Source organism: Cotesia glomerata, linkage group LG4 (genome assembly GCF_020080835.1).
Source record: "Cotesia glomerata isolate CgM1 linkage group LG4, MPM_Cglom_v2.3, whole genome shotgun sequence".
Classification (NCBI taxonomy): domain Eukaryota; kingdom Metazoa; phylum Arthropoda; class Insecta; order Hymenoptera; family Braconidae; genus Cotesia; species Cotesia glomerata.
In genome coordinates this window covers 6,667,923-6,695,822 of record NC_058161.1, presented here as the reverse complement: position 1 = coordinate 6,695,822, position 27,900 = coordinate 6,667,923, and the positions used below count along the sequence as shown (strand labels likewise).

At 26.5% G+C, this 27,900-nt stretch overlaps 6 protein-coding genes across 20 annotated transcripts; 3 read left to right on the top strand and 3 right to left on the bottom strand.

Annotated features, from left to right (window-relative positions):
- The first annotated feature begins 489 nt into the window (after positions 1-489).
- On the top strand, positions 490-13,337 carry LOC123263730 (probable beta-hexosaminidase fdl). 7 transcript variants are annotated; one of them, XM_044726681.1, is made up of 7 exons: positions 490-830; positions 6,830-6,877; positions 8,469-8,612; positions 8,773-8,871; positions 9,040-9,302; positions 10,343-11,684; positions 12,746-13,336. In XM_044726681.1, exons 3-7 carry the CDS (start codon positions 8,479-8,481, stop codon positions 12,891-12,893), a joined length of 1,986 nt encoding a protein of 661 aa, XP_044582616.1. In that variant the 5' UTR covers positions 490-830; positions 6,830-6,877; positions 8,469-8,478; the 3' UTR covers positions 12,894-13,336. The 7 variants fall into 7 exon arrangements, with proteins under 7 accessions (XP_044582616.1, XP_044582615.1, XP_044582614.1 ...); XM_044726679.1 differs by having other exon boundaries at positions 491-1,187; XM_044726683.1 differs by lacking the exon at positions 490-830 and adding an exon at positions 2,452-2,470.
- Positions 1,637-25,313, bottom strand: LOC123263739 (mediator of RNA polymerase II transcription subunit 10). 2 transcript variants are annotated; one of them, XM_044726710.1, is made up of 4 exons: positions 25,120-25,259; positions 24,700-24,783; positions 24,370-24,565; positions 1,637-1,670 (listed from the first exon to the last, which is right to left on the bottom strand). In XM_044726710.1, the coding sequence occupies exons 1-3, from the start codon at positions 25,239-25,241 to the stop codon at positions 24,376-24,378; spliced, it is 396 nt and encodes a 131-aa protein (XP_044582645.1). In that variant the 5' UTR covers positions 25,242-25,259; the 3' UTR covers positions 1,637-1,670; positions 24,370-24,375. The 2 variants fall into 2 exon arrangements, with proteins under 2 accessions (XP_044582645.1, XP_044582646.1); XM_044726711.1 differs by lacking the exon at positions 1,637-1,670 and having other exon boundaries at positions 24,317-24,565; positions 25,120-25,313.
- On the bottom strand, positions 4,595-7,987 carry LOC123263737. 7 transcript variants are annotated; one of them, XM_044726709.1, is made up of 6 exons: positions 7,000-7,119; positions 6,824-6,896; positions 6,643-6,739; positions 6,402-6,474; positions 5,932-6,085; positions 4,595-5,867 (listed from the first exon to the last, which is right to left on the bottom strand). In XM_044726709.1, the coding sequence occupies exons 4-6, from the start codon at positions 6,464-6,466 to the stop codon at positions 5,589-5,591; spliced, it is 498 nt and encodes a 165-aa protein (XP_044582644.1). In that variant the 5' UTR covers positions 6,467-6,474; positions 6,643-6,739; positions 6,824-6,896; positions 7,000-7,119; the 3' UTR covers positions 4,595-5,588. The 7 variants fall into 7 exon arrangements, with proteins under 7 accessions (XP_044582644.1, XP_044582641.1, XP_044582640.1 ...); XM_044726706.1 differs by lacking the exon at positions 7,000-7,119 and adding an exon at positions 7,274-7,987 and having other exon boundaries at positions 6,402-6,739; XM_044726705.1 differs by having other exon boundaries at positions 6,402-6,739; positions 7,088-7,175.
- LOC123263732 (glucagon receptor-like) lies at positions 15,391-20,936 on the top strand. Of its 2 annotated transcripts, XM_044726688.1 has the most exons (6): positions 15,392-15,780; positions 17,632-17,948; positions 18,645-18,905; positions 19,269-19,553; positions 20,346-20,576; positions 20,655-20,936. In XM_044726688.1, the coding sequence occupies exons 1-6, from the start codon at positions 15,711-15,713 to the stop codon at positions 20,850-20,852; spliced, it is 1,362 nt and encodes a 453-aa protein (XP_044582623.1). In that variant the 5' UTR covers positions 15,392-15,710; the 3' UTR covers positions 20,853-20,936. The 2 variants fall into 2 exon arrangements, with proteins under 2 accessions (XP_044582622.1, XP_044582623.1); XM_044726687.1 differs by having other exon boundaries at positions 15,391-15,780; positions 20,346-20,936.
- On the bottom strand, positions 20,875-23,593 carry LOC123263731 (chitooligosaccharidolytic beta-N-acetylglucosaminidase). Its single transcript, XM_044726686.1, has 4 exons — positions 23,239-23,593; positions 21,621-22,985; positions 21,400-21,530; positions 20,875-21,232 (listed from the first exon to the last, which is right to left on the bottom strand). Exons 1-4 carry the CDS (start codon positions 23,391-23,393, stop codon positions 21,000-21,002), a joined length of 1,884 nt encoding a protein of 627 aa, XP_044582621.1. The 5' UTR covers positions 23,394-23,593; the 3' UTR covers positions 20,875-20,999.
- Positions 25,314-25,387: 74 nt separating the features above from the next.
- On the top strand, positions 25,388-27,270 carry LOC123263735 (epimerase family protein SDR39U1). Its single transcript, XM_044726697.1, has 6 exons — positions 25,388-25,499; positions 25,607-25,716; positions 26,092-26,368; positions 26,458-26,723; positions 26,794-26,907; positions 27,019-27,270. Exons 1-6 carry the CDS (start codon positions 25,478-25,480, stop codon positions 27,142-27,144), a joined length of 915 nt encoding a protein of 304 aa, XP_044582632.1. The 5' UTR covers positions 25,388-25,477; the 3' UTR covers positions 27,145-27,270.
- The last annotated feature ends 630 nt before the right edge of the window (positions 27,271-27,900 follow it).

The following is a 27,900-nucleotide window of genomic DNA, read 5'->3' as shown; positions in this document are numbered from 1 at the left end:
TTTATTCATAAAATTTTTAAGTTACAAAATTTAATTTTGTTCATTAATAATTTTTCACTACTCAATTCATTCACAGTTACCAACGATAGCTACAAACAAATCAAACTATAATTATAATTGATAATTTTTATATACTCTACTTCTAAAAAATTTATTTCATCAAATTTAAAAAAGTTTAATTTATATAAATAATTTTTATATTTTGCAAAAATATTTTTTATTAATAAAAGTTCATAGGTGAATGGTGTAATTATCATTAGTATCATATTTAATTAATAATTTTAAAAAATTTTATTAGAAATAAACTTTTTTCTTTTATTACTAAATACTTATATTTTAATAATAAAACCTTAAAAAAAAAAAAACTAAATTACAATTCAATTATTATTTAACGCTAGGTAGCAGCTAATATTTTTGTTTTTCCCGCGAAAGCAGCACAAGTGTGTCAGCTTGGTGCACTATTACATTGTAAAACTCGAATATAAGTGAATGTATGTATATATTTATAAACATATTTGATAATGTATTTGTAAACTTATACAAATGAGTAGTACAGTGTAGACATTAGTCTGTCAAGTGAAATGGGAGAGATGCTAGTCGTGGTTGGTCGTGGTTCGTCTCGGTGGTAGTGCCATAGTCTATAGTTAATCGTCATTCTCAGAGTTAGAGACGCTGTCGAGTTAACCCAAACGAAAGGAAGTGAGAAAGGAGTAAAGACAATAACTAAAGTAAATAAAAAAACAAACACTTGTTTTCATAGTGATATTTTTTTTTAACAAAAATATATTTTTTAGTGAACTTTCTCTCAGTCAAAGAATCGTGAAATAGAGGTGAGTGTGCGCGACAATAAAATATTAGAGACGTCTCCTCCTCATTCTCGTTTTTTTACTGTGGTATGACACTAGGATACCGTTGGATCGTTGGCGTACACACTAATATAATAATTACTACAACTGTTTATATATCTTCAATCGTGTTGTGAATTTTACAGTAATAATAATAGCAATAAAATTATACATCAAAACATTTCATATTTTAGATTTTATATAAAATAAAAAAAATTTATTGATAATTAATAAAAATTTTTTATGTTGTGATGTCTCAGTAATAAATAAATAATTATCTTTTAAATACATGAGTACATTTGGATTGGAGGATCAACTGTTAACATAACGAGCCACATTAGGGTAAGTGTTTTTGTTGTTAGAAACAATAGATTCTGGAGAACTTTTTTTTTTTTTTATTGCAAGTATCTTGTCCTTGAAAGTAAATTTCTCTGTACTTGCTTGCATTTATTTTTATTAAAATTATTACTTATAATTTCAATTTATTGCTCTTATAAATACAGGTCCTTTTTTAATAATCTGCAGTTTAATAAAAATAAACCGGTGTCAATGCACTGTTTAATTTAAAAACAACATATATTGGTGTTGAAATAGCAACCGGACAGTAAGTTTTTCTTTTTAGTAATTTTAAAGGATAACCTCAACATTTTATTTAGCTCGTTAGAGTTTTTACTAAATTTAAATTTAATTATAATTCGATGCACCAATCATATTGATTTATTAAGTTTTGACGTAATTTTATTATCTCGAACGTATAAATTTAATTGGATATAATAACAATAATAATAATAATAATTATTATTATTATTATTATTATTATTATTAATAATATAATTACAAATCAAAATTTATCATTAAGTATAAAAAATATTGTGTTGAGTTTTACTCTATTTTTTAATTATCTAAAAATTCAGAGTAATTATGGCGTTAAGGTGTGTTACTTAACAATGTTAGCTTTCATTTGTCACTATACATATAAGAGCATTACCGACAAATAAATGGATTACTGCTGATGTTGTTCTACATGAAGCCAGAATCTAAACAATCATGGAGAATAAATATTTGTTTGTTGACGTCAATGTCTAAACTACTTTTATTACTTAAAAAAGAAGAGAATACTTTAAACTGTTCATTTTAAAAAATAAAGTCTTTAAATGTGAGCTAATTCTTACACAAGTATTTCGTAATAGTTTTTAATTTTCAGATATTATTTTTACTTATAAAAATTTACGAAAATTATTTTTTATATTAACATCTTTAGAATAATCTTTTACATTTTTTTTTTTTTTTTTTTTTTTTTTTTTTAAGTAGTTAAGTACAACATTTAACTAGATGTTAATTACTTATTTAATTAATTTATTATTTGTTCCAGATTTAACACTTAAGTTTTGATGTAAAAAAAAAACAATATTTTTTTACTTCAAATAAATCCCATTATAAAAAACAAATAGTCTTTGTTAATGAAAATGAAAGTTTTTCATGAATGTTTAAAAATTAATTTTATCCTGACACTGAGTATCACAACAATCGACCAAATTTATTAAACCTTAATGGAAAAAAAAAGACCACGGACACTTGGCAATCTTATAAGTGTTCCATTATGAAATGCTGAAAATTTCTTGATGGTAATCGTTATTATCTTAAATATAGGTCATTTTAATACTAAAGGCTTAAGTAATATGATGTAAAATTTAATAACAATTGTTAAAAATTCATTCATTTTACACCACTTCGTCAATAATATACTAAAAAAAAAAAAGACAAAATAAATGCATAAACAAATATACAATGAAATTCAATTGTTAAATAGAATTAATTTAAATTTAAATCAATTATTAATCACTATAAATAAATATATATTAACTGATTGAATTTATAGCTTTCAATAATCAGAAGTTAAAAGTCATGAATTATAATTAAAAGATATAGAGCATATGAGTAGCTTCAATGAACATAACTATGATTATATAATTACCTGCTTGTTAAATAGTTCGATAATTTTCCATAGTATTACATTAGAAATAAAATAAAATTTTTAAACGGTATCTAATCGCTGTTGATATTTAGACAATGGACACATTTACGTAGAAATGAAAAGCTCTTTTGTGATTAAAAAATTGTCGACATCCTGTTGTTTTCGCCCACGTGGCTACAAAAGATAGCAATAGTTATCTACTTAACTGTGTTTGTTTATGCATATCATATAATTAGCTTTAGCAAATAATTATTTAGTAGTTAGTTAAAATTAGTAGTCATGAAGTATGTTTATTTATAAAGTTGACCGAGTGACCGGGCAAAAGAGTATAGATGTCTGGATCGAAACTTGGCACTAAGAAGCTATGATTCATCTGTAAAGCGGGTTAAAAATATTTATTTAATTATATCTGTTAATTATTATGTGTTAACGTAGAACTCACAGACAGTGGGTTACTGACCAATTATAGTTGTGAATTATTTTTAATAAGCTCTACATTTAATTGGCTAATAGTTATTCATTCAACAAAAACTTATTGTAATTATTTTAATTAATATTGTTACAAAGTATTGATTTGATTACAACTGAATATGAAATTAATGTATAGAATTATGACAAGTTAAGAGTTCGATTACTTCTTCTTAAACAATTTTATTCACTTGCAATTTTACTGCAAATTAAAATTATTTAAATGAATCAATTAAAACAAGACGTACAACTTTAATTAGAAAATTATTCAAATTTATTTAAAATAAGTCTTGCTAATTATTTTAATTATCAATTAATTATTGCGAGTATTAGAGCGGTCAATAAAAAATAAATTTGATGCATTTAAGTATGTTTACTAATTAGATTAAATTAATAGTTTAAAATAAAATTTCTGATGAATTGATTTTTAATTATTTATTGAACATAAAATAGACAAAGCATTAATTTAACTATGAATTGATTATTTATTCTTTATTACTTAAAATTTTTTTGCATAAATAAAAAAGTAATATAATTATATCTTGTTTAATTAATAAACGAAATATTTATAAATAATTTAATTCTATTTATTTATTTATTTTTTATTTATTTAACAGCATTTTCAACATTATTTAATAAAATATATAAAATAATAAAGTAAAATGATAATAAAAAACATTTTCTTAACACAATTTAATAGTTGAAATAAAATTTTAGGTCATCGTAAATTATAATTATTTTAACTCTTCTGATCAAACTAAATAAAACTATAATAATGTAATGCAATCGCCATTTATGTACAATAGTACCAGTAAATAAGTTCTGTGTACATGTATCTTATTCAATAGATCATACAACAATACAATGATCTATGTGTATGATTGATTACACACGTTTGCTGGTTTACATTTAATGAAGACAATACTCGCGATTATGTCATAAGTCAAAGTAATATAAATCTTCCACACGTGTGAGAGTAAAAAGTATAAATAAATAAAATATCTCTATATTTTATCAGCTTGTAATGCTCAGGTATTTCCATTCATGACTTTCGCATAACTAGATATTTATGATTATATAAAATGTATTTTTATTTTATATTATTTAATGCTTATTTTTTATCTAATATTGTTCAAGAACAATATTAGAAAAATAATATATGATTTAATTAAAATGACATATTAACACATTTTTTTAAGTTGAAGATATGTAATTATTCGATATATATTTACAAAAAGCAACATTTTTACAAATAAGTCAAATAATATCGGGTTATTATTTAATGGTTTAACGTGGTAGATTTCACTTCACTTTTATGCTCTATGATAATCATTTAAAGAGCGTAGGTATTGTCACTTAGCGTAGATACTAACCAATTTAACAATATAATCTTTACTTAGTTTATTTAAGTAAAATGCGTTACAGCAAAATTATTCACAAGTTAACTCGTCGTTTGATTTAATCCATAAAGTTTAATCTTGGATATATTTTATCTATTAATTTCACCATGATAAATCTATGCAAAAAAATAGAACTTAGCTCTATTTTAATAAAATTCACAAAACTTAAATCGGAGAATACGGCACATTCGTAGTTGAGTTAATACTTTAAAAAGAAGAAATTAATTAAAAAAATAATAACAATGATTATGGCATTAAAAACGAGTATATCAATGGTGATATTATATCAAACAAATTAATAAGTTGTAATATACAGTAATATTACTTTGAAATTTGGGCATTTTTTATACTCAATACATGTCTGTAAATATTGCTCAAATTTCTATCAGCTTCAACAGAAATTTTTCAGAAATTATCTATCTTTTATTAGCTGAAAATTATTTACACATAAATTCACAAAAATTGCTATTAACAATATTTTAAAATTTTTAAATGATCGCCTTTTCTAAACTCAGCGAATCAGAAATAAAAAATATAAGTATCATTTTATTGAATTTAAAATTTATAAATAAAATTGAGAATAACATATATTTTGCAAGCTTATTAGTATATATTAAAATTTATCTTATCAACAGCTTAAAACAATATTTATATTGTTGAGGTATATTTTCAATAAATAACGGTAAATTTAACATTTCTTAATCATAAATAATAAAAATAGCATTAGTCATCAAAAGTTGATTAATTGTCATCAGCACAATTACAGTATATTCAGCACTGAGTGTGCTTTATTATCGCATTGTTTGCATTTGGTTTAAAAATTGATTATCATATCAATAAAGTAAAATATTGTTTATTCAAATATTTACCTAGTTAGTAAATTTAGATAGATTTTTATTTTCAAACATATCCATCACCAGCAAGTTTTATAGCAGCGTCGTAAGGCGGTAATCCATCGTCTTCTTTATCGTCTTTGGTATTATCACTTTTTTCTTTTTCGGATGGATAAATCACAGATTCATCTTTTGGACTGGGTGACGGTAAATTTTGTAAATTAAAAATTAGACTTTCATACGGTGGTGGCGGTCCAGGTGTACCTGGACAAGCTGGCAATGATGTTAATTCTTCATTCATACGATCAATCCAATCTTCATAACGTTGCTCATCGAATTCGCGATCCTTCAAAAAATGAAATATTAAATATTTTAGATTTTATAATAATTGACAATTTAAAATTTATTACATTGTAGGAGTTAGTCGTAAAAACTTGAAGACTTTGAACATCTGGTTCTGCTACTGAATATGCAGCGCGTTCTTGTTCACGGGTTTTTTCAGAATTTCTAAGACAACAGTAACATGCAAGGACTGCAGCCATTAGAGCTCCCATAAGAACTGCTCTAGAAAAATAAATAATCAATTATTAACCTCTACATGTTTATAATTAAAGTGATCATTAAAAATAATTTAAAAAAATTTTTTATAATACACTACACTAAATTACTTTATTTTATTTCTTAAAAAAGTCTTTTATTGTTTCAATTCAACCAAATAAAAACAATCATATATTAATGACGAAGAACCATTTCTGATATTTCTAAATAGAAATTTAATTTAATTTAAACACTTTGTGAATATATTGAATCGTTTATCAATTATAAAATAAATTTATAAGTGTAAAGTATAAAGTCTGATAATAAATTTTAAAAAATATACCCTTGGATAAAAACGTTGTTGTGTAAATCAACTCCAAACATTCCAACATCCCCATTAGCCGACATATTATGTCCTAAAAGACATTGATCATTATCATTATTAAGAGTAGTAGTAGTACCATTAGATTGGTTGGATTTAATAGCTGCCAAAACAGCAAGCCTTCTTATCGTCATTATATTGTCTGTCAATTCAATTTTAGAAAACTTTTTTTTTTTTTTTTTTATCAAATTAACGATCCTACCGCTTTTTATTATCAGTTCGTTAAACCCTTTTATTCTTCTCGTTTATTTGACTTCACAAAAAGGTTTTGCCAGTTTTTCTTCATTTTCGTCTTATTGCTGCAATCAAAATTTATTTAATTTTACTTTGACATTTAATAATAATAATAATAATAATAATAGTAATAATAATTTATTTTTTACTTGCAGAAATCGAGGATCCTGTGAATGATTACGTTGACTAGAAACGATTGACAGGTGAATAAATACCCAGTAACTGTCAATATAAATGTAGTGCGTTAAAAAAAGTTTATAAGAAGAAAAAAAAAAAGATGATAAAATATTCAAAAGAACCCCTAGTTCTCATCGATTACACTTACATTATTATATTATTATTATTATTATTATCATCATCATTATTATTAGTTACATACAGAACGCAGTAACTATCATCAACACTCGACTCACCCGACACACACTTTTATTAAATTGAATGGCTCTGTACATCTAGGTTGTTTATCTCTTATCATTCATACACATGTTAATGCGGTTTAAACTATGAAAGTGTCACAAATAATATGGAGAAGATTATTTATAAGGTAAAATAAATCAACGCACTTGAAATCGCTTTAATGAATGATTAAAACTACTTACATTTATTATTAACGTATTTAGTTGTGTGTAATTGCATCGTTTTTTTAGTTTCATTTTTTTATTTTTCCAGAGTTTCAATACTTTTTTTTTTAATTTAACAATTTTGTTAAAAAAATAACACCAATCACATTATTTAATAAACGGAATTCAAAAATACACCTCTGGCTGGTTTAATTGAATGTTCATAAATCCAAGAAATTTTATCATCATCATCTTCGTCATTGCACATCGTTATGATAAATTAATTTCATCTATAAAGTTATTTAAGTCTACGTATAATTTATAGTTGATATGCTAGCGCTAATATAATCACTTGCTTAGTTGCTATTGTTATTGCTGTCTTGAGTGATGAGACTAAAATAATAATAAATCCCACTGATGACTTCGGAGCAAGTGCTAATGAGGAAAAATGATGATAAAAAACAAGGGCACTAAAAAGTAAGAGGTCAAGTTCGGGAAATATGGTGATAATACGAGTAAACTCTGGTCTCAAACTACTGTGGTCATTGCGCGTTGCCTGGCTACAAGTAACCACTTAATACAAAACATACTATGTAGAAAAGTAATACACAACCACCAACCAAACTTTCCCATTTACATGCGTCATTGTTACTTACTATTTCAAATCATCCCCTCTACTTTAATCAACCCTAATTCCATTTTACTTTTTTTATCTACCAATAATTATTACCATAAACTTTTAATTATTTCTTCACATAAACCATATTTTTATTATCATTTTTATCATTATCAGTACTTATTTTTTAAATTTAATCAGTATTTACCTTATTATTTTGTATCAATACTCTTTTACTTACAACTGAGTAATGATAATCACAAAATTTTATTATTTCAGTCTATTTTCAGACTATTGATCGCTTCTATGACTTTTAAGTTTTAAATTTTAGATTATTTTTTTACACGACAAACATTAAAAGTTTTTTTTTTTTTTTTATTATTATTATTAAGTATAATAATGATTAGGTAAATAAATTGTATATGATTGATAAATTTATGATTATATTTATACTGAATATTAAATTTAAAAAAATCAATTCAGTAAATAAGGAACTAACTGATATTTATCATCAACAAGAAAATATTTGAGTTCTGAATACAAAATTATCTTAATAATTAAATGATATCAAAAAAAATTAGTTATAATAATAATTATTATGATTTTTGTTAAAAACAGATTTGGAAGGATGATAGGGGGTCTTCCAAGTGGTTGGATGAGGAAAGTCCTTCTTTTCCTCGTCCTTATTACTGGAGTCCTTCTAATAGCGATGTACGCTCATGCACCTCCACTTGTATCACTTCAGCCGTTTGCTCCAAGAAGGTAACTTTAAGTATATTAATAGTAATTAAAATAAAATAATTAAGTCTAAAATTATTATAAATTATTAATTATTTTGCAAATCTTGATAATTATCTTTAAAAAATATTGTAAAAAATTTTGCATGCCAACAATTTTATCCATTCACTCGTCTCACAATTAGTATGAAGCAGTTATCAATGCTATCAATTGTCAAACCGTTTAAAAATATAACAAATGAACATTTGGAGTATGAGTTACAAGATTATTTTCTTAAGCACAGGTAACAACTAAAAAATAATCAAACGGCAATTGTAAGAAAGCATTGGATAAATTATTTGTAGGATTTTTTATTTTTATTTCAACTATTGCTCGATATTGCTTTAAAATAATTTATTTTTTTTAATGTAATTTTATGAAAAATAATTAATTCTGAAATTTTTTCACGCAGAACTTTCAACTCACCCTGGTCGTGGATTTGTGTGGCAGGAAGATGTGAAAGACGTGCGGTAAAAACATCACAACGATCTTTGGCATCTTGTACGGCAACTTGTGGTGGGCATGGTCGATTACTGTGGCCAAAACCAACTGGCGATGTAATACTCGGCGAAGATAGTGTAATGCTAAATCTTCAGCAAATCGAATTTGTTACTATCAGTACGAGTGATCATGATGTCCAAAATTTACTCGAGCATGCCAAAGATATTTTTATAGGTAATTTTTTTTTATTAACTTTATACTTTTTTTGTAATTAATTTTTCATATAATCTGCATTGAAAATACGAGTTTCAATGCCTGTTGAATCAACCGAAACTAGTCAATTTCAGACCAATGCAACTGTTGCTGGGCAGGAATCAGTTATTTCTTCCCGGTGGGCAGAAAATGATGATTTTCTGCCCGCGAGATGAAGTTGCAACTTTATTTTCAATCCTATCAGAGTATCTTTTGTTTATTTTATACCTTTATAATTGTTATTCTGATCATTAACTGTACTGACATATTATAATTCTGTTACTAAGCATAAACAAGAATGACAAAAGAAAACTATTCAATTTACGAATAATGTTTAATAAAAAATAAACCATTATTTATTGAATTGTAGTTTTTAATTTTCTTAATGTTTTATAATAAAATGGTATTTTCACTATTTCTTTAAAACTATCTAGTTCTGGTTGACTCCAGACATTGAAACTAGCATTTTTAATGCAACTTAAGGTAAAGGACCCAGTTATTTATTTATTTAATTTAATTTCAATGCCAAGGCAGTATAGCCAGATGGCAAAAGTATACAAAAATAGTTACAATAAAAGTACACGTATGACTAACGAAGATATAAACTTTCAAAAATTTTAGAGATTATTGACACTTGAAATTTTATTTTAATTAAATAAAACAAATCGACTCTAATAAATTAATAAATATAATTTTTGAATCATAAATTTTAAGATAATTGATTGTTTAAGAACATTTTATTTTTTTAATTGGAATAAAATTGCAAGTGTTAATCAACTAGGCCAGTGTCAATAACTGGGTCTTTTACCTTATATGAAAAATGTAATGTGTTACGCGGGATGAAACACGATTTCAGAACGGGTGATGCCAGCCCTCTCTTCGCTTGGGCAGGCAACTTCACTCTGGTCTAAAATCGTTTCGTTTCATCCCTAGCCACACAATATACTATTAATAATTTACTAAAATTAAAAATAAACTTAAATCGAATATAAAAAGTTATTAAAAAATGGTTTTATTTTTAGGAAACATCAGAAATTTAGAAAAGGCTGCAACAGCGAAAGGGCAATCGAATATCGACAATTTTGTGATATATTTAAGTGCCGGTGATGGAAAAGGAACAAAGCTCATGTTAGACACCGATGAATCGTACAAACTTGAAGTCAAACTGAATAATAAATATCTCGAAGGAAGAATAACCGCAAATAGTTATCACGGAGTGCGACATGGTTTAGAGACGTTGAGTCAATTGTTCTGGTGGGACGAGATAGCGGGAAAGCAAGGAGGGCTTCGTGTTCTTTCAAATGTTTACGTCATTGATAAGCCAACATTTCACTATCGTGGGCTGTTGATTGATACCGGAAGACAATTTTTTCCAATCGAGCAGTTAAAACGAGTTGTTGATGGTATGGCAGCGTCAAAGCTAAATACTTTTCACTGGCATCTAACAGACTCGCAGAGTTTTCCATTCGATTCAACAATCTTTCCCCATATGGCACGTTGGGGAGCTTACAGTGCCGAAGAAACTTATTCATCTGCCGATATCAAAGATCTTGTAGACTATGCCAGAATACGTGGGATAAGGATTATCGTAGAAATCGACAGTCCAGCTCATGCTGGCGCTGGATGGCAGTGGGGTCCAGAGCACGGACTCGGTGAACTAGCACTCTGTGTTGATCAAGAACCTTGGTCGTCTTATTGTGGTGAACCGAACTGCGGACAGCTCAATCCAATAAATAAACATACTTACAAAATAATAGAAGAACTTTATAAAGAATTATTAGATCTCACGGAAGTCCGCGATATTATACATTTGGGTGGTGATGAAGTTAATCTTGATTGTTGGGCCCAGTACAGTAATATTACTCAAGCAATGCAAGCACAAAATTTTACAGATCTTCATGCCCTTTGGGCTGACTTTGAAGGTAAAATTTATCGACGAATTGTTCATGCTAATCGAGATCAAACACCTAAGGCTGCTATTTTATGGAGCTCACCGTTAACTAAACGTCCGTGGATTACCTCGCAGCCGTTTGATCCTAAGGTACATGTCATACAGTCTTGGGGTGGAAGCACTTGGCCAGAGACTGGTGATTTGTTAGAAGACGGTTTTCGGGTCATTTTATCCCATGTCGACGCCTGGTATTTAGACTGTGGATTCGGTAAATGGCGAGAAACTGGTGAAGCTGCGTGTGGAGAGTATCGTACTTGGCAAACTGTTTATAATCATCGACCTTGGAGAGATTATCCGTCGTCGATGCATTTAATAATGGGAGGTGAAGCTGCCTTATGGAGTGAGCAAATCGGACAGGCTTCACTTGGACCTAGATTATGGCCTAGAGCTTCGGCATTCGCTGAAAGATTATGGTTAATTTTTTATATATTATTTAGGGTGGTCACCTTTTTGATAATTAAAAAAAAACTCTCTGATTTTACATATTTTGGTTTTTAACCCTAGACTGGTCACAACGTATGAGCGTGACGCCGCGCTCAATTATATTTTTTTTTATTACATCTTCAACATTTACTAAAATTATTCAAAAAAAAAATTTGACTTTGTTCCTTAAACATTTTAGAACATATTAATAACTAGCTGTTACTCGCCCGCTCCGCTGGGCGCTTTATAGAATTGCATTTTTAGATCTAGGCTTGAAATTTAATTAGAGTATTGTTTTGACTTACACAGATTCCTAATTCTATCGAATTGGTATGCACCTTTTATCCATGTAATTATTCTAGCTAATATTCATTGTAACTTTCAATGTGCAATCATTATAACATTCCCGTGTCCTTTTACAAAAATTAATAATAATTGATATGAAAAAAAATTTTTAATGAGCATTGAAAGTTTCAGTTAAAGAAATCGCAGGTCTCATAAGTGAAGAAATCTGCCTAGTATATAACCATAACCAATAGAATTAAAAATTTATTTAAACAAGTGACAATCGAATAGAATAAATTGAGTCACATTAAAAATTTATTATTTCTAAGTCAAAAAAATATAGGTTCCGGATAAGTAATCACCAACATTTCATATACTAAAACTTTCTCCGAAACACACTGCATTTTATGGTATAAGTATTATTCCGATTGGTTCAGTAGATTTCGCAGTATAACCGGACAAAAAAACCGGCTCTCTATTTATTAGTATTGATTAATAATTTTTTCATATATCTTTGAAAACGTTAAATTATTGAAAAAAAATTTGTGGCAATTCGCAGGGCTTTCCTCATCACTTGACCAAAGTCGTTAGGTCGCGTTTGTTGACCAGTTTAGGGTTAATAATTCAATGAATCCAATTAATTATTTGATTAAAAAAATTTTTAATTTCCAAAATCGATGACCACCATGTTAAGTAATATAATTTATATTAATTTACTAAATATTAATGGTTTATTCTTTTTTTTTTTTTTTTTTTTTTTTTTTAGGAGTGATCCACCTGGCTCAGGATATACTACGGAAGAATCAGTTTATACAAGATTAGCAGCTCATATTGATCTCTTACAGGCACGTGGTTTTAAAACTGAAGCAATGTGGCCGCAATGGTGTACTCACAATCCTGGTAAATGTCTTTGACCGCATTCCAGATAGAATAAAAATCGTTTATGTCGAGTTATTGGGAATCTCAAGTGTCGGAAAAACACTTAATGTAAAAAATTAATAATTTTATAAATGAACATTTTTTTTAATGATAATTGTAAATATTGAAACATAATTATGATAATGATAAATAATTGAGAATTTTTTATAATTGAGGCTGTTCAAGTTGTAAATTGTTAATATTTATAGTAAATTTATTTGTCATCGTGTGCTTGAATTAGAAAATTGCATCGATAATAAAAGCTTCAGTACACGAATTTTAGTATATTAAATGAATAAAAACGAATAATTAAGAAAATAGTTGATTAAATTATGAAAGACATTTTAAATTTATTGTTAGTTTTTATTGATGAGTTTGAGAGCTTAATAAAATTGTAGGTTTTTATACATACCGAGAAAAAAAAATAATTAAGTAATAATTACAAAAAATAGATTAGATTAAAAAAAGTACATTAAAGAACGTACATAATTTTTTTAATAGTATTATTTTGAGCGAGTGAAAGACAGTTTTTTTTGTTATATATTATCATAAATCATTTGAATGGAAACAAAAATGTGAAAAAGAAAAATTAAGAAAGTAAAGTTTTTGATTATCAATTCAATATTTATAAAAAAAGAAAGATAAACAAGTATTAATTAATAATGTTGGCATTTTATATTCTTAGTGCCTTTTTAATTCTTAATTCAGTTTTATTATATTTAAATAAAATACAAACCGTATACCGTAAATAATAAATATCAACGAGTGAAAAATAATTTTAAAATGCCGAAATAATAAAAAAAAGAATTTAAAGTGATAATTGTAAAAAATTAATTAATGTGAAATGAAATTATCGCCAATAATTAATTTATGTGTGCAATTTTTCATAATAAGTATATGCTGTTTAAATGAATATCAAATCAAAACAAAATATAATAATAATAATTATGAATTAATCTAAGGAGTAGAATGAGTATTAAACAAAAGGAAATAAACAGTTATATTAACTTACGATAAATTCAATTAATATTAATTAATAAATTGATTAAAAATTGTATAATTTATTTAAATTGAATGTATATGATGTAATATAGTGTAAAATACGATTACTGATGAGATTTATTATAAAATATTGTTTTAGATTTTTTTTTGTTCATTTAATGATTACTTTTGATAAATAAAAATTTTTTATACACAATAATTAAGGCCAAGATAACTTAATTTTTTAAAATTCCACTACAGAATATTGTTCTGTTAATTTATTAATTATTATTAAATAATAATTTGTTGTAAGTTTGTATAATTAAATTAGATTATTAAGATTAATTTTGAAGAATGAATCTTTGCTTCAACCAAGTATAAATGCTACTAATAATTAATTTAAATGTCAAACTTATAGCTACCTTTTATACCTGGATTAGATTAGATAAAAATTAAGATGGCCTATGGATGATTACTGTTAATATTAGAATCAATAATAAAATATTATAATGTAAATATTTAAAAATTGTGTACATTTGTATTGTACATAAAATTCAAGAGTAATTATAACATGTACTTATAAATTTATATGGATATATTCATAGCATGTGAGTGGATAATAACTATTGATATTATTCATTATCATGCTAATAACACTAGCAATTGAGTAAATAGTATTAATTGCTGATTAATGCCATACGCCTGTCAATAAATTAAATCTATACAGTATACAAGTACATCCTACAATATCTTTGCCAGAATTAGAATAAAAGGTCATTCAGAAAAAATCGACAACATAAATAATAATAAAAAAAAATAATTTGTACAAGTTTTTTACATTTCTCAAAACACAAAAATATTTCATTATGCACGAAAAAATTAATTGTAATACTTAAGTTATTATATCTGTTTGTATTAATTCATAAAATCGGTGTTAAACATCGTTAATATTATTGTAAACGTTAAAATTATTATTATCAATTTAAAACATTTGTTGAATAAAAAATTGTCAAGTATTATACAAATATATTGTAATTTTTTTCTCATTAAAAAAAACATTTCTTTTAACCCATTAACCCTTTTATTTTGTACACTTTATACAGATTAAAATGTTTTAAGTGTTATAATAATAATAATAATTTTTCTATTTTATTACTCTAAATAAATGTATCTTTAAATATTTATTGATTAAATAGTTGTTAGATATTTTTATTTAAACAATGCATTGTAGTATTAATAATTAGAAAATAATATTGGCAAAACAAAATTATATAGACAACTAAAATTGTGTTATTACTTTAAATGTATCTCCTGGTTTATTAATCAAAATAATATTTGCATTTAATACACTTTATCAAATTGCTGATTTGATGGATCGTTTTTCAGAAACGAAAACTGAAACCAATAAATATTGAAGAACAAACATTGTCAAAAAATTGATACGAAATCCTCTTGATAATTAATATATAGTACATACAATTTTAATACTCATTAATAGAAATTATCAAATAATATTTTTGATTGTCAATAAGTAATCAAATTAGCAGGCGTTGATAGCTGTCAGTGCAATATTACAATATTAAAATTGACATCTGATTGACGCTTGCGCGATTTAATGCGCGGAAAACTATTTAAGCCTCAAGATTTATTCCCGGGTAATGTGGTCAGACTCATCTCAATCGCCGGCGAAAAAAGATGCGTTTTATTTGTTCAATAAATTTATTGAAATTTTTCAAGTGCATTGAAAATTAAAAATTAAAAATTAATTGTATATGTGATAAAATAAAAAAATAGTTTTTTAATTCTTAGTGTCATTGCTTGAACAATTGTTTATGAAAATGGATAATATCGATGAATTTATACTAAATCAACAAAATTTTTGTCATCAATTAATGAAAGACCGTAAGTTTTATCATAAACAATTTAATATTTGTAAAGTAAAATTTTAAAAGTTAAAATCAAAAATTTACCATGAAATAATAAAATACACGCGTTATCGTATCATAAATATATTTGAAAATCTATTTGAACTTTGAATTCGTGAATTGACGTATAACAACAATTGATATTGATATTTATTTGCTCATCTCGTCTATTCATAAACTTTCCAGGAACATTGAAAAAAAATAAAAAAATAAAAAAACAATAAAATAAAAAAAGGAATAACCGTACATAAGAGTATTGTCCTCATATATGATTTATGACCTCTCGACACCAACAACAATATGTTTTATTCATTGTTGTTTATATTATTTTATTTGCAAGCATTTTTTATTTTATTTATTTACTTTTTTTTTACCCATCGAAATATTCTGTCAATGCATTGGATTTAATAAATAACGAGAAAACATTAAAATTGACGGTAAAATAAATAACATTCAAGTGTTTTTAAAGTTTTAATGAAAGCGTTTATAATCGAATTAAGAGTTCGTCAGTTCAATAATAATAACTTTGATAATTACTTTTAAATATTTTAAATTTGATTAAAAAATAGTATATTGTGCAACAAGTGCGACAAGTTGTCGATTGCCCACGAAAGCGAAGTTGAACGCACGAGCGAAGCGAGTCATTCGTTTGAGTGGGTAATCGACAACGTCGCACGAGTTGCACATACTATTTTGTATTACAAATGCGGTGATATATGTGGGTACAAAATTGGGGTCCAGGGGCGGAGCCCCGGCGGGGGGTTGGGGGGCGGAACCTTCCCAGTCCCTAAAAACAAATAAAAAGTTAAAAAAAAAGAAACAAATATACATACATTAGATAATAAATGCAAAGTAATTAATTTAATTAACAAAAAATAAATTTTACACACTGAAACAATCAACACATAAAATTAAATGACATTAAATTTAGCTGTCACAACAATTTTTTAATTTTCTTTAACAAACAAATTTGTTTCAAAAAATTATTCATAAAAATTGTATTTTTTATTTTATAAATTTCCTACATGTCAATTTTTAAAAAAATTTTTTCATGTCATAATTTATTTTTTGCAAAAATTATCATATTTCTGCTAAATTAATTTTCATCGCAATTAAACAGCTCAATATTAATAAATTATTTTTACTTTCGTTAAAAATATGAACTTTGTAATGTCAACCTCACTTCTTTAATATTGACAGTTAGATTGTGTTTTTTTTTTTGTTATTTATTTTAATTTTAGCAGTTTTCACAGTCAATTGCATGCGACAAGGGTAGTTTGAGTACACCAAGAATAATTTGCGTGCGACAAGTAAACTTGTCGCATTCAAAAAACAGTTTCATTTAAGAATAAACTCACACATAATTTTAAAATGGGCAAACGGCTCTTTTTCAACCGCAACAGCGAGCGTCAAGATACTACTTTTCCCGCATGAGTAATACAAAAATTATTTGTTAATTTTAAAACTTTTAAGAGAATTTATTAAGTCTTTGAATGCCAGTTATTGATTTTATGATTGAATTAACAGTTATATCAATAATCTCTATTAAATATAATTACGTTATAATACGGAGGTTAAACTTTCGAGAACTTGCGAGAAAATAAAAGGACAGTTATATGTTTTAGCCATCTAGTGGCAGGAAACGTGTCACTTTAAAGCATCAAAATTTTACGCTATTAGATAAAATTGCTAAAACTAGCTATTGAGACTTTGTGGTATCAATAACTAGGTCAATTGCGTTAACTTGAAAAGTTAATATCATACGATCAGAGTAATTATTTAATTATTAAATAGAAGTAGGTATTAATAAAATTATATATAAATATAGATGTGAAAGTAAATTTAACGAACCATTGTCCACCGTTTTTTGACGGACTTCTTTGTTGGCCACCGTCTAACTCCAATCAAACGATAAATCTTCCGTGTCCACCACACTATGTACTTGGCTATGAAAATCCTCATGGCAATGCTGTTGCTACAAAATACTGTAATATTTATGGCGAGTGGTACAGAAACAATGAAGGAGTTATTTGGAGTAACTACACACAATGTACTCCACCTCCAGGAGAATTTATTACAGTGATAAGGACTTTAGAATTTCCACGTTCGGAATATGGAAAGTTTTGTAATGCAACTCTTTTAACTGTAAGTTATTATTTTTATAATTATTAACAATTATTTTCTTATTTTTAACTATTTTATAAATATAAATTTTAAAAAATTAAATAAAGAAAGAAAAATAAATGTTAAAAATTAGGGCTTAAAAAAGTAACGAAGCACTTGAGGCTTTTTGTAAGAGATCTTGACATTTAAAACAAAAGTTTTTAGAACGTAGAAAATTATTTATTATAGTTTGCTACTACAATTTTTCGTTTTGGAAAAAGATTTTCATGATCATATAAAAGACATTTATTTATATTTTACTTTAATTTCAGTTATTTTTACATAAAACAAATATTCAACTAATGTTATATCATTTATATTTAATATTTTTAAAATAATGAGCCGTTTTCATGCGATAAGTTTATAAATAATATAAGATAGTTCTAAATAAATTTTAGGTTTTGCTGTAATGATTCTTTATAATCATACACTATCGAAGTATCTTGTATGTGCAAAACTCCAGATAACAGTTAGACCCCTATGAATTCATTATCGTTGCATAAGCAATACAGTTTATAAAACTAAGTTGATACAAAGCACTACGGCTTTTGATATTCCTAAATTTAATTGTTGAGAAAAAAAGAGAGTTTCGTGATAAAAAATTAGAGATTTTGGTAATAATTAAAAAAGGATAAAACTGAATTTGCAAATATTGACTAAAAAAAATTTTTATTATAGACATGGTTACCAATTATCAAGACTATTTCAATAATTGGCTACGCATCATCATTCCTAACGTTGATAGCTGCCATGACAATATTCTTATTCATAAGAAAACTGCAAAACTCACGTAATCGGCTTCATATGAATTTATTTTCATCATTTATAATGAGAGCATCGATGGCACTTTTGAAAGATTGGCTCTTTGTAGACGGAGTTGGGCTTTCATGGAATGTCGTTTCAATAGATGGTAAAAGTGCATACATCAAAGAGAAAAATGTAATTTTTTCCAAGTCTCATAACTACACTATATGTTTATGAAATTCTGTTTATAAGTTTCCCTTATTTTTTACTTTTGTTTGTGGTCCGGTAACGTTAAGTATATTTACTTATATTGATTCACCCTTTCATCCCCAAGATGGTTTCAGTAAACGAAGGAAGGCATTATGTTTACTAAAGTATACTTTTAATGAAAAATAAAAGGATTTGCATGAAAACTTTTTATATTAATTAAAACTAGCATCGATTATTCATAACTTTTTTTTTCAATTTTATTACTTATAAACAGAAGCCAGATCTATACATATATAAATATAAACTGTATTAGTTGTAAATGTTGATAATATTTTTATAACTTTTTAGATTTGGGTTTGCAAAGTTATTACAAGTTTGTGGCAGTACTCAATTGTCGCCAATTACTCGTGGATATTTATAGAGGGCTTGTATCTTCACAACCTTATTTTTTTTTCATTTACTGATACTTCAGCTATAACGTGCTACACAGTATTTGGATGGAGTGTACCATTAGCTGTAGTAATTATCTGGATAATCTTACGTATTATCAAAGAAGACACACTGTGTTGGACTACGCACAATAATCAATCATTCTTTCTTATTATACGTATTCCAATTATTATTTCTATAATGGTAAATTAATTTTTATTATTACTAAAATTGTTATACAATTATCAGCAGTTTCTTTATCCACTACATGAACGTAGAGTTAAATTCTTAAAAAATATATTTTTTTAATTCACAAACTTCATGATTTCAACTGTTAAAGTTATCAAAAAATTAATCCCCGAAAGGCATACTGAATATTAAGTACCCAGGTTTCAATTTTGTTTGAACAGTTTTCGATGTATTTTTTTTATTCCTCATTTTTTTCAAAATATGAGTAATAGAAGAGATCCGAGGTATTACATACTTAAGTGTGCCTAAATCGAGGATTAGAAGTATTAGTTAAATTACTTGAATTACGACGAGAATGTATACCAATAACAGTTTTTGTCGACTTTTATGCAAATTCAACTATCAAAACATATCTACTATTATTTTTTATAATTTTAATTTTAAAGAAAACATAAGTCTGAATAGGAGTATCTTCATACAAAAATATTCTTAAAGTTATTTTCCTATTTCACATTATAATTACGGCAAATTCATTAAATATACCTAAAAATTTCATGGAACTGTTATATATTTATCATTTATCGCTCGTTATTACATTTACTTATTGATTACATTAACAAACTTGTGACTGATTAAACAAAAATATACTTTTCAATTTTTTAGAACTACACTCTTTTAAAAATTTTCTTTAATAAAATTCAATTAGAATTTAAATACTCAGAAATATTTTTGTCTGAACGATCAATAATTTTCAGTAACATACTATATATCAATTAATAATTTATTTTTAATTTTTCTGTTATATAGTTCAACTTTGTTCTTTTTATAAATATTGTACGAGTATTGCTAATAAAAATGAAAACATCGGTGTACTTGCAGCGGAAAAAAATGCAATATAGAAAATGGGCAAAATCAACTTTAGTTCTCATACCGTTATTCGGTGCACACTACGCTATTTTTTTAGGTCTTTCTTATCATAGAGACTATCAACTCGAACTTATTTGGCTTTTCTGGGACCAGTTTTTTGCTTCATTCCAAGTAAAGATAATTCAATTAATTTATATACAATTTTACCAATTGATTGTTTCTGACAAAAATTTTTTTTGTTTTCTCAAGGGATCAGTTGTAGCTCTGCTTTATTGTTTTCTCAACGGAGAAGTGAGAGCGGAATTAAAACGAACATGGAGAATACGTAGATCACGACGTGGTGTCGATTCACTAAGTTTCTCTAATCGAAATTTAATTAAATCGCCAGAACTTCGTAACCAACATCGATTTAATCATAATAAAAATAAGAATGTATCTATATTATAGAAATACGTATATATATGTTTATAAAATATTTCGATTATCTATAGTTAATACATTTATTAATGTTATCAGACTTAATTTTTTATTTGCTAAAAGAATTTTAAAAAAAGTTAAAAATAAAATGAAATTTAATATTAATTATGTGGTATTTTACAAGTAACAGTGACCTTGATTTTGAAGACACCACTCAGGTTCCAAGCTATCTGCGAAAATTCCTCGTTTAACTAAGCGTTCGCGATGACGAAGCATACGATGTTCTGCGTGCATCCATGATGATTGTGGCTCAGCCCATAATCTTTCAGCCATTGCTGCCGCTCGAGGCCATAATCGTGAATCTACCGAAGTACTATCTACTTGTTCAGACCACAGTGTTGCTTCACCACCTGATAATTAAAAAAAAAAAAAAATGAATATTTTTTAGTACACGAGAATAATAAATTTGATATGATAAAAATTGCTGGATATAAATGAACTGCAACATTTAATTACTTTTAGTAATTTATCAGTCATTTTATAAAACTACTAGACTGTTTTAAAGGATAATATTTACCAAGAATTAAATGTTTTTTATCTTCAAATCCTTGGCTCTTGACCATTCTCAAAGGGGAGTTTTCATAAATTTTTTGCCATCCTTTGTAAGGCGCGCACCAGTTTGTCCCTTCGCCAACCCAAGCTCCGAAGCTAAAAATAAAAAAGAAATACAGAGTTAAATTAATAGCAATTGAACGTGTAACCAAATAATCGATACCTGTTAAATGGTTAATTACTCACCCGCAGTCTAGATAAAGTGCGTCGTAGTTTGAAAAAATAACTTTGAAGTCATTTTTTATTAATCTATTGATCGTCAAGTCAAGACCAGTAGTCCATATCTGTATAATATATTTCTCAGGATCTAAATGTTTTAAATTTTCTTCGCTGGTAAGTCCACTTGTCCATAAAATAACAGGTATGTCTTTGCCACCATTGGCTAATTTTAACTTTTCGTAAGCTCGTTTTTGGAACATATCCCAGAGTTCAATAAAACTTAACTCGGATAAATCCCATCCTTTTTCAATCATCCACTTGCGAACAGGCTCGGAAGTATTCCAACAATTAATATTAACTTCATCTCCACCCATATGGAAAATGTCAGGCTTGAAATCATCGATCATGTCTTTGTAAATTCCCTCAAGTATTTCATAAACTCTTTCACTAGCTGGATTCAATTGACCGCAAGGCGGTTCAACGCAGTACTTTGTCCAGGGTTCAGCACGGAAACACACTGTGGCATTGTCGCCAACCCATTGCCAGCCCTCACCTACATGAGCTGGAGCATCAAACTCTGGAAGTACACGAACGCCATTAAGGAGACCAAATTCAACAATTTCTTGAATATCTTCAGCGTTGTACACTTTACTAGGTGTGTAAGCTCCATATCTGGACATGTTGGGCCACGTACGACTGACATAAGGGAAGCTATGAGAGTCTGTAATATGCCAGTGAAACGTATTTAATTTAGACATACCCATAGCTTCAATGGTCCTTAATATTGATGCTTTATCCATATAATTACGACTGGTATCCAGTAATACCCCACGGTAGGGATATACTGGACCGTCAGTTATATGAACATCACGTACTACTTGAATTTCATTAGTCAAGTCATTGAAGACTATCAATTGAGACAATGTTTCAATACCATGACGTATTCCAAAGTAATTGTCTCCACTTATTGTTGCGGTTATTTCATCGCTGTTCGGTTGGTATATCTCCAGTGTGTAATTTTCGTTGGTTTTTAATGTTAAAGTAGAATCATCATCGTTCTTTAAACCTTGTATATTTATATTGAGACTTAACCCACCAGATTTTACTAGTTTTCCACCCTGCTTCTTGACATTTACTTTAAGTATCTCAACATTACGAAGCAAAAGACTTCCAACTTTTGATTTTGGATTTATTGAACGGACTTGGATCTTGTCCGGGTTTAAGTGTGCCACAAAATTACCAAAAGATAAATGACCTGTTGGCTTGGGCCACAATGCACCTCCTTGACCGCAAAATAGCTGGCAAACTCCCAAAGACAACGGTAATGTTACACTGGGTGTTATCTCCTGTTTCTTGCAATATCCGCTGGTACATTTGTAATGCCATGGTGAACTGAAATTAAAATATTTATTATTATTGCTACTACTACTACTTTACTGTTATAAGTATGAGTGACAACGATAATACTTTCAAAGTGAAAGTTTTAAATTAGAGATTAAAATTAAACAACTAGATCAGAATCTTGATTTAGATTTAATATTAATAAAAGTTATTTAAAATTTAATATTGAGTTGAGTATAAGGAGTATTTAATTAAAAATAGTTAGTTAATAATGATATAAAATATAATTAAGAAAAAAAATTACCTGAAAAGTTGAGCTTCAGTACAATAGCTTTGTAGTGCTAATACAGCAATAAGTATGCCAAACATTCCAGTAAAAATGATAGTAGTTATGATCAACCAGCGACTTTTCAATTGCGATCGAGATCGCCGGTATAAGTACGATTTAATTCTATCCATGGTTGTATTAGGTTGAAAAAGAAGGGGAATGATATTTTAAGTGGGGATATATTTACACAGTCAAGGGTGATTGTAAACTTGAAATCTACTATCAAACGTTTTAACAATAAATATAAAATACATAAATTATCAATTTAATAGAGACCCGTCTAACTTGAATGCTACTTTATTTTTTATTTTCACCGAAAATATTTTACTGATTAATATTTAATATTTTTTATATTTAAATCTTATATTACCATAATAAAGATAAATTATTTCAATTTCTCATCATAAAAATTTGCATTTTTATGTTAATAAAAGCTATTTTATTCAACTTATTTATAGTATTTTCAAATAATTTTTAGCATAACTTGATTATTTGACGACCCGCAAGTAACTAAATAATTATATATATATATATATATATATATACTTATATGTTTATCACGTATCAAGTTGTCATTGAGTATTTTTTTCTATATAGAGACTGTTATAGCATAGATATAAAATTTTTACGTATAACGTATGTATTATTTAAATTAAAGTAAATAATTCAAACGAAAATTTTTTTTCTCACAATGGAAAAAAAAATTAAAACAAGCAATTTTTTTAAATTTATTAATAAACTACGATTCAATAGATTGATTTTTGAAAAAATAATTATTCAATAAAATATAAAATTGAATTTTTAAAAAAAGCATAAGTATTATTTTATAAATATAATCAATGAAATAGCTGTTATAGAACTTAGATAATTTATAAAATGTTTATTGTGAAAGAAAATTCATTTCAAAAAAATAGAAAAATGAATTACAAGATTTAATTGTACAATAAATATTATCCCTGAAACTTTTTAGTTCATTAATTTAATTCAGATAGTTGTTTTAATTTTCAATATTATAAATTAATTATATATTGGTTTTAAAAAATCATTGAATTCAATGAAAAAAATTATATTCAAATTATCAGCACTCTTGGGATATATTAATATTATTATGTTTTACTCATCACCACGGATAGTACGATATTTAGCAAGTTCATTTGGAAACACTTGATTCAATTCAACAAGCAATCTAGCCTTGAATTTTCTATAAGCATCAATCTTCCCCTTGACTTGTTCATTTTTCGTTAAAGCCTTCTCGATACAATCCTTTGTATAAAGTTGCGGATTTCTACCTTGATCAATGTAGCTGTGCAATAAAATAAAAATAAAATTAGATATTTATTATCTTAATAATCAATAATAATAAACCGGTTTATAGTATTTATTTTATTTTATTTTGTTTTTAAGAATTTAAGATATGAAACCAGTTAGTTAACTTACTCAAATACTTCCAAGGGCACATGAACATCTTGGACCTGAGATTTTAGTTTGTCTATTTCTTGCAGTCCGCTTACCAAAGTTTGACTAAAAAAAATCATTCAAATAAATTTTCATTTTCCGCGCCAGTTTTAATTATTGAAACGCCATCTGTCACAACAAATTTTATTTTTTAATATAAAAATATAATTTAACAATTAGTGATATAAAATAATTCATTTTTTTGTATTATGCAAATATACTATGAATTAATCATAAATGTACACTTATTTTTTTAATCAATAATAATTAAATTTTTTAAACATTCAATTACTTGAAGAATGAATTTGCTATGACGAAAAAGACGTAACAATATTAGATGTGTAAATAGATGATGTCTAAAAATGATACATTAATTATAAAAAATGTATTTTATTGACTTACATTTTCTGATTAAGTACATTCTGTCCTTGAGGTTGAAAATCACTTACAATAATACGTATTTGTCGTACATTTTCAATAAATAATTCGAGTTGACCTTCTAGATTTTCTAGTGTTGACGCCATCTTTATTTATATATACATAAAGGTTATGGAGACGATACCGTGTATATAGTCTCCATAAAATCAAAGGTACTCTAACGCCATCAGAATGCGTTCAAACAGCAAACTAAATATTTTAGTATAATTTATTCGATTGAAAAAAAAAAAAAAATTGTTTATAAAATTTATGGAGTAAATAGCAATCGGTTGTTGTCATTGTATAATTATTCATTCGTCTTTTGTAATTTTGATAATAAACCATGATGAGGCACGTGATTATTGGTAAGTTACTTAAAAATATAGTAATTATTAATTATTGTGTGTATTATTTATTTACACATTTATCAAAATAAAACAAATTGTTATGTAATTTTTTAAAAATATTTCAGGTGGTGGTACCGGTTTCATTGGAAGAGCACTTGCATATTCGCTCAGAAATGAAGGCCATACTGTTTCTATTATATCCCAAAACACAAGGGGTCCTGAATATATTTCATGGGTGAATTTTATTAAAAACAAATAATGATAATTGTATGGTAGTCATATTTTTAAACATTTGGATACTTGGAAATTTAAATTTTGAAAAATTATTTTTTTCTAAATGTGACTACTATTTCTCGATTTTAATGATACTGAAATTGAAAGACATCTAATAATTTTTAAGAATTTATTAACAAATTAATTTATCAAAAAAAAAATTATTTAAAAAATATCATATTTCAGAGCCTTTAAAAATTACAAATGAAATTTTTTAAAATAATTTTTTGCACCTTGTTTATTATTCAAGAAAAATAAAAAACTCGTCGAGTGCCTGCTAATTTCAGTGTCATTGATTTTATTGATTTTTAAATAAAAATAAATAATGATTTTTTAGGAAACTTTATCGATAAAAGGATTGCCTGAAGATACAACAGACGTAATTAATGTTTCTGGACAAAATATTTTAGATCCAATGAAACGATGGAATGAAGAATTTAAAAATGAAGTATGGAATAGCCGAGTCCGAACAACAAAATTACTAGCGAATGCTGTCAATAAAAAATCTGATGTTAAATCATTTCTCACAATATCTGGAGTCGCGTATTATAAACCTGATGATAATAAAGAATACAATGAGTATGATAAATGTGAGCCGTATGATTATTTATCAGGTGAATATATGAATACTTATAGATTATTATCGTTTGTATTTTATTTTTAATTTTATTTAATGTATCTACTTGTAGAATTTTATTTGCAGAATTGACACATGCTTGGGAAAAAGCTGCGGAACTTTCTCCGAATTCGTCATGTCGACAGATCACAATAAGATCTGGTGTAGTGTTGGGAAGATATGGTGGTATGATTCAACAAGTAATAATCCCTTTTTTCCTAGGCCTCGGTGGCCCTATTGGCAGTGGAAAACAAATCATGCCTTGGATTCATATAAGTGATTTAGTTGACTTATTTCGTTTTGCAATTGAAGAAGAAAAAGTCAAGGGTATTTTGAATGGCGTTTCACCTCAGGTATTTTATAATGTTACTTATTACTTATTACAAATTTTTATTAATGAATTTTAAATATTTGATATTTCAGATCATAACGAATAAAGAATTTGCTAAAGCTTTTGGCCGAGCAATGTGGAGACCGGCGTTTATTCCATTACCAGAATTCGCAGTTAATCTTATTTTTAGTTCAGAGCGAGCCAGAGTAAATATCTCGATTATGAATAAACTATACACAGTTTTTTTATTTTATTAGATACCTAGTTATAATGATGAAAAGATTTTGAGATTTATGACTGCATTTTTTTTCTTTTAGATCATGACAGACGGTCAAAAAGTAATACCTAAACGAGTACTTGAGTATGGTTTCGAGTATTCGTTTCCACAAATTGATGAGGCATGCCAACAATTTGCTGATATCGCTTATCCGCATTCATATTAGTAACTGAATAGCTTTTCTCTTTATTATAAAAAAAAAAAATTAAAGTACTGGATAATAAAAAGTTGTATTATTATTTATTATCAAAAATACGATACTGAAATCAGCCGATACTTGAAAATTGTTTGATATTGTTTGAAAAATAGACTAGGTCATGAAAATTATTTAAAAAAAAATTGCATTTATAATTTTTTAGAGCTTTTAGTTATGGAATTTTTTAGATTAATTTTCCTTGCTATAGTTATTTGTTAAAAAAATTCTAAAAATGATCAAATATCTCTTAACTAAGTTAGCCGACATTTAAAAATTTTTAAGATTTTTTTTTAATAAAGAAAATGATTACAAAAAAAAAAAAATTTTTTCATTTGTAAAAAAACTAAGTGCAATTTTTTAAAAATATTTTTTTGTTCTAATTTAATCATCAAAAAAAAAAAAAAAAAAATTAAAAACGTCGGCTAACTTAAGTATTATCTTAATTTTAGTATCATTCAAAAACTTCTTTTTCACATAAAATTTATTTGCAAAAATTAATGGAGCTCCATATCTATGATATTGTTATGAATGAAATATTATTTATACTGTTGTATTTGTAGCATTTAAATAAAATTTTAAAATATAATTGACAATTGTCATCATTTTTTTTGTTATAAAACGCTTGGAAAAAATATTTAAAAAGTATTTTCAATGTTTTTGTTTTACTAAAAATCAACTAAAAAAAAAAAAGTTCATTTAAAACTGTTTTATCGACTGAAACCCTAG

Coding starts and splice junctions, on each gene's coding strand:
- LOC123263737 (XM_044726706.1), bottom strand. CDS start 6,574: ATGACGATAAGAAGGCTTGCTGTTTTGGCAGCTATTAAATCCAACCAA. Junction 6,086..6,401: donor AACAACGTTTTTATCCAAGG/GTATATTTTTTA, acceptor TTATTTTTCTAG/AGCAGTTCTTATGGGAGCTC. Junction 5,868..5,931: donor TTACGACTAACTCCTACAAT/GTAATAAATTTT, acceptor CATTTTTTGAAG/GATCGCGAATTCGATGAGCA.
- LOC123263739 (XM_044726711.1), bottom strand. CDS start 25,241: ATGGCGTCAACACTAGAAAATCTAGAAGGTCAACTCGAATTATTTATT. Junction 24,784..25,119: donor AATGTACTTAATCAGAAAAT/GTAAGTCAATAA, acceptor GATTTTTTTTAG/TCAAACTTTGGTAAGCGGAC. Junction 24,566..24,699: donor GTGCCCTTGGAAGTATTTGA/GTAAGTTAACTA, acceptor TTTATTGCACAG/CTACATTGATCAAGGTAGAA.
- LOC123263735 (XM_044726697.1), top strand. CDS start 25,478: ATGATGAGGCACGTGATTATTG. Junction 25,500..25,606: donor GATGAGGCACGTGATTATTG/GTAAGTTACTTA, acceptor AAAATATTTCAG/GTGGTGGTACCGGTTTCATT. Junction 26,369..26,457: donor GCCGTATGATTATTTATCAG/GTGAATATATGA, acceptor TTTTATTTGCAG/AATTGACACATGCTTGGGAA.
- LOC123263730 (XM_044726678.1), top strand. CDS start 7,178: ATGAAAGTGTCACAAATAATATGGAGAAGATTATTTATAAG. Junction 8,613..8,772: donor CAGCCGTTTGCTCCAAGAAG/GTAACTTTAAGT, acceptor TCTCACAATTAG/TATGAAGCAGTTATCAATGC. Junction 9,303..10,342: donor TGCCAAAGATATTTTTATAG/GTAATTTTTTTT, acceptor TTTTATTTTTAG/GAAACATCAGAAATTTAGAA.
- LOC123263732 (XM_044726687.1), top strand. CDS start 15,711: ATGAAAATGGATAATATCGATGAATTTATACTAAATCAACAAAATTTT. Junction 15,781..17,631: donor TCATCAATTAATGAAAGACC/GTAAGTTTTATC, acceptor ATATAAATATAG/ATGTGAAAGTAAATTTAACG. Junction 18,906..19,268: donor CATACATCAAAGAGAAAAAT/GTAATTTTTTCC, acceptor ATAACTTTTTAG/ATTTGGGTTTGCAAAGTTAT.
- LOC123263731 (XM_044726686.1), bottom strand. CDS start 23,393: ATGGATAGAATTAAATCGTACTTATACCGGCGATCTCGATCGCAATTG. Junction 22,986..23,238: donor ACTGAAGCTCAACTTTTCAG/GTAATTTTTTTT, acceptor TTTTAATTTCAG/TTCACCATGGCATTACAAAT. Junction 21,233..21,399: donor TAAAAAACATTTAATTCTTG/GTAAATATTATC, acceptor TTTAATTATCAG/GTGGTGAAGCAACACTGTGG.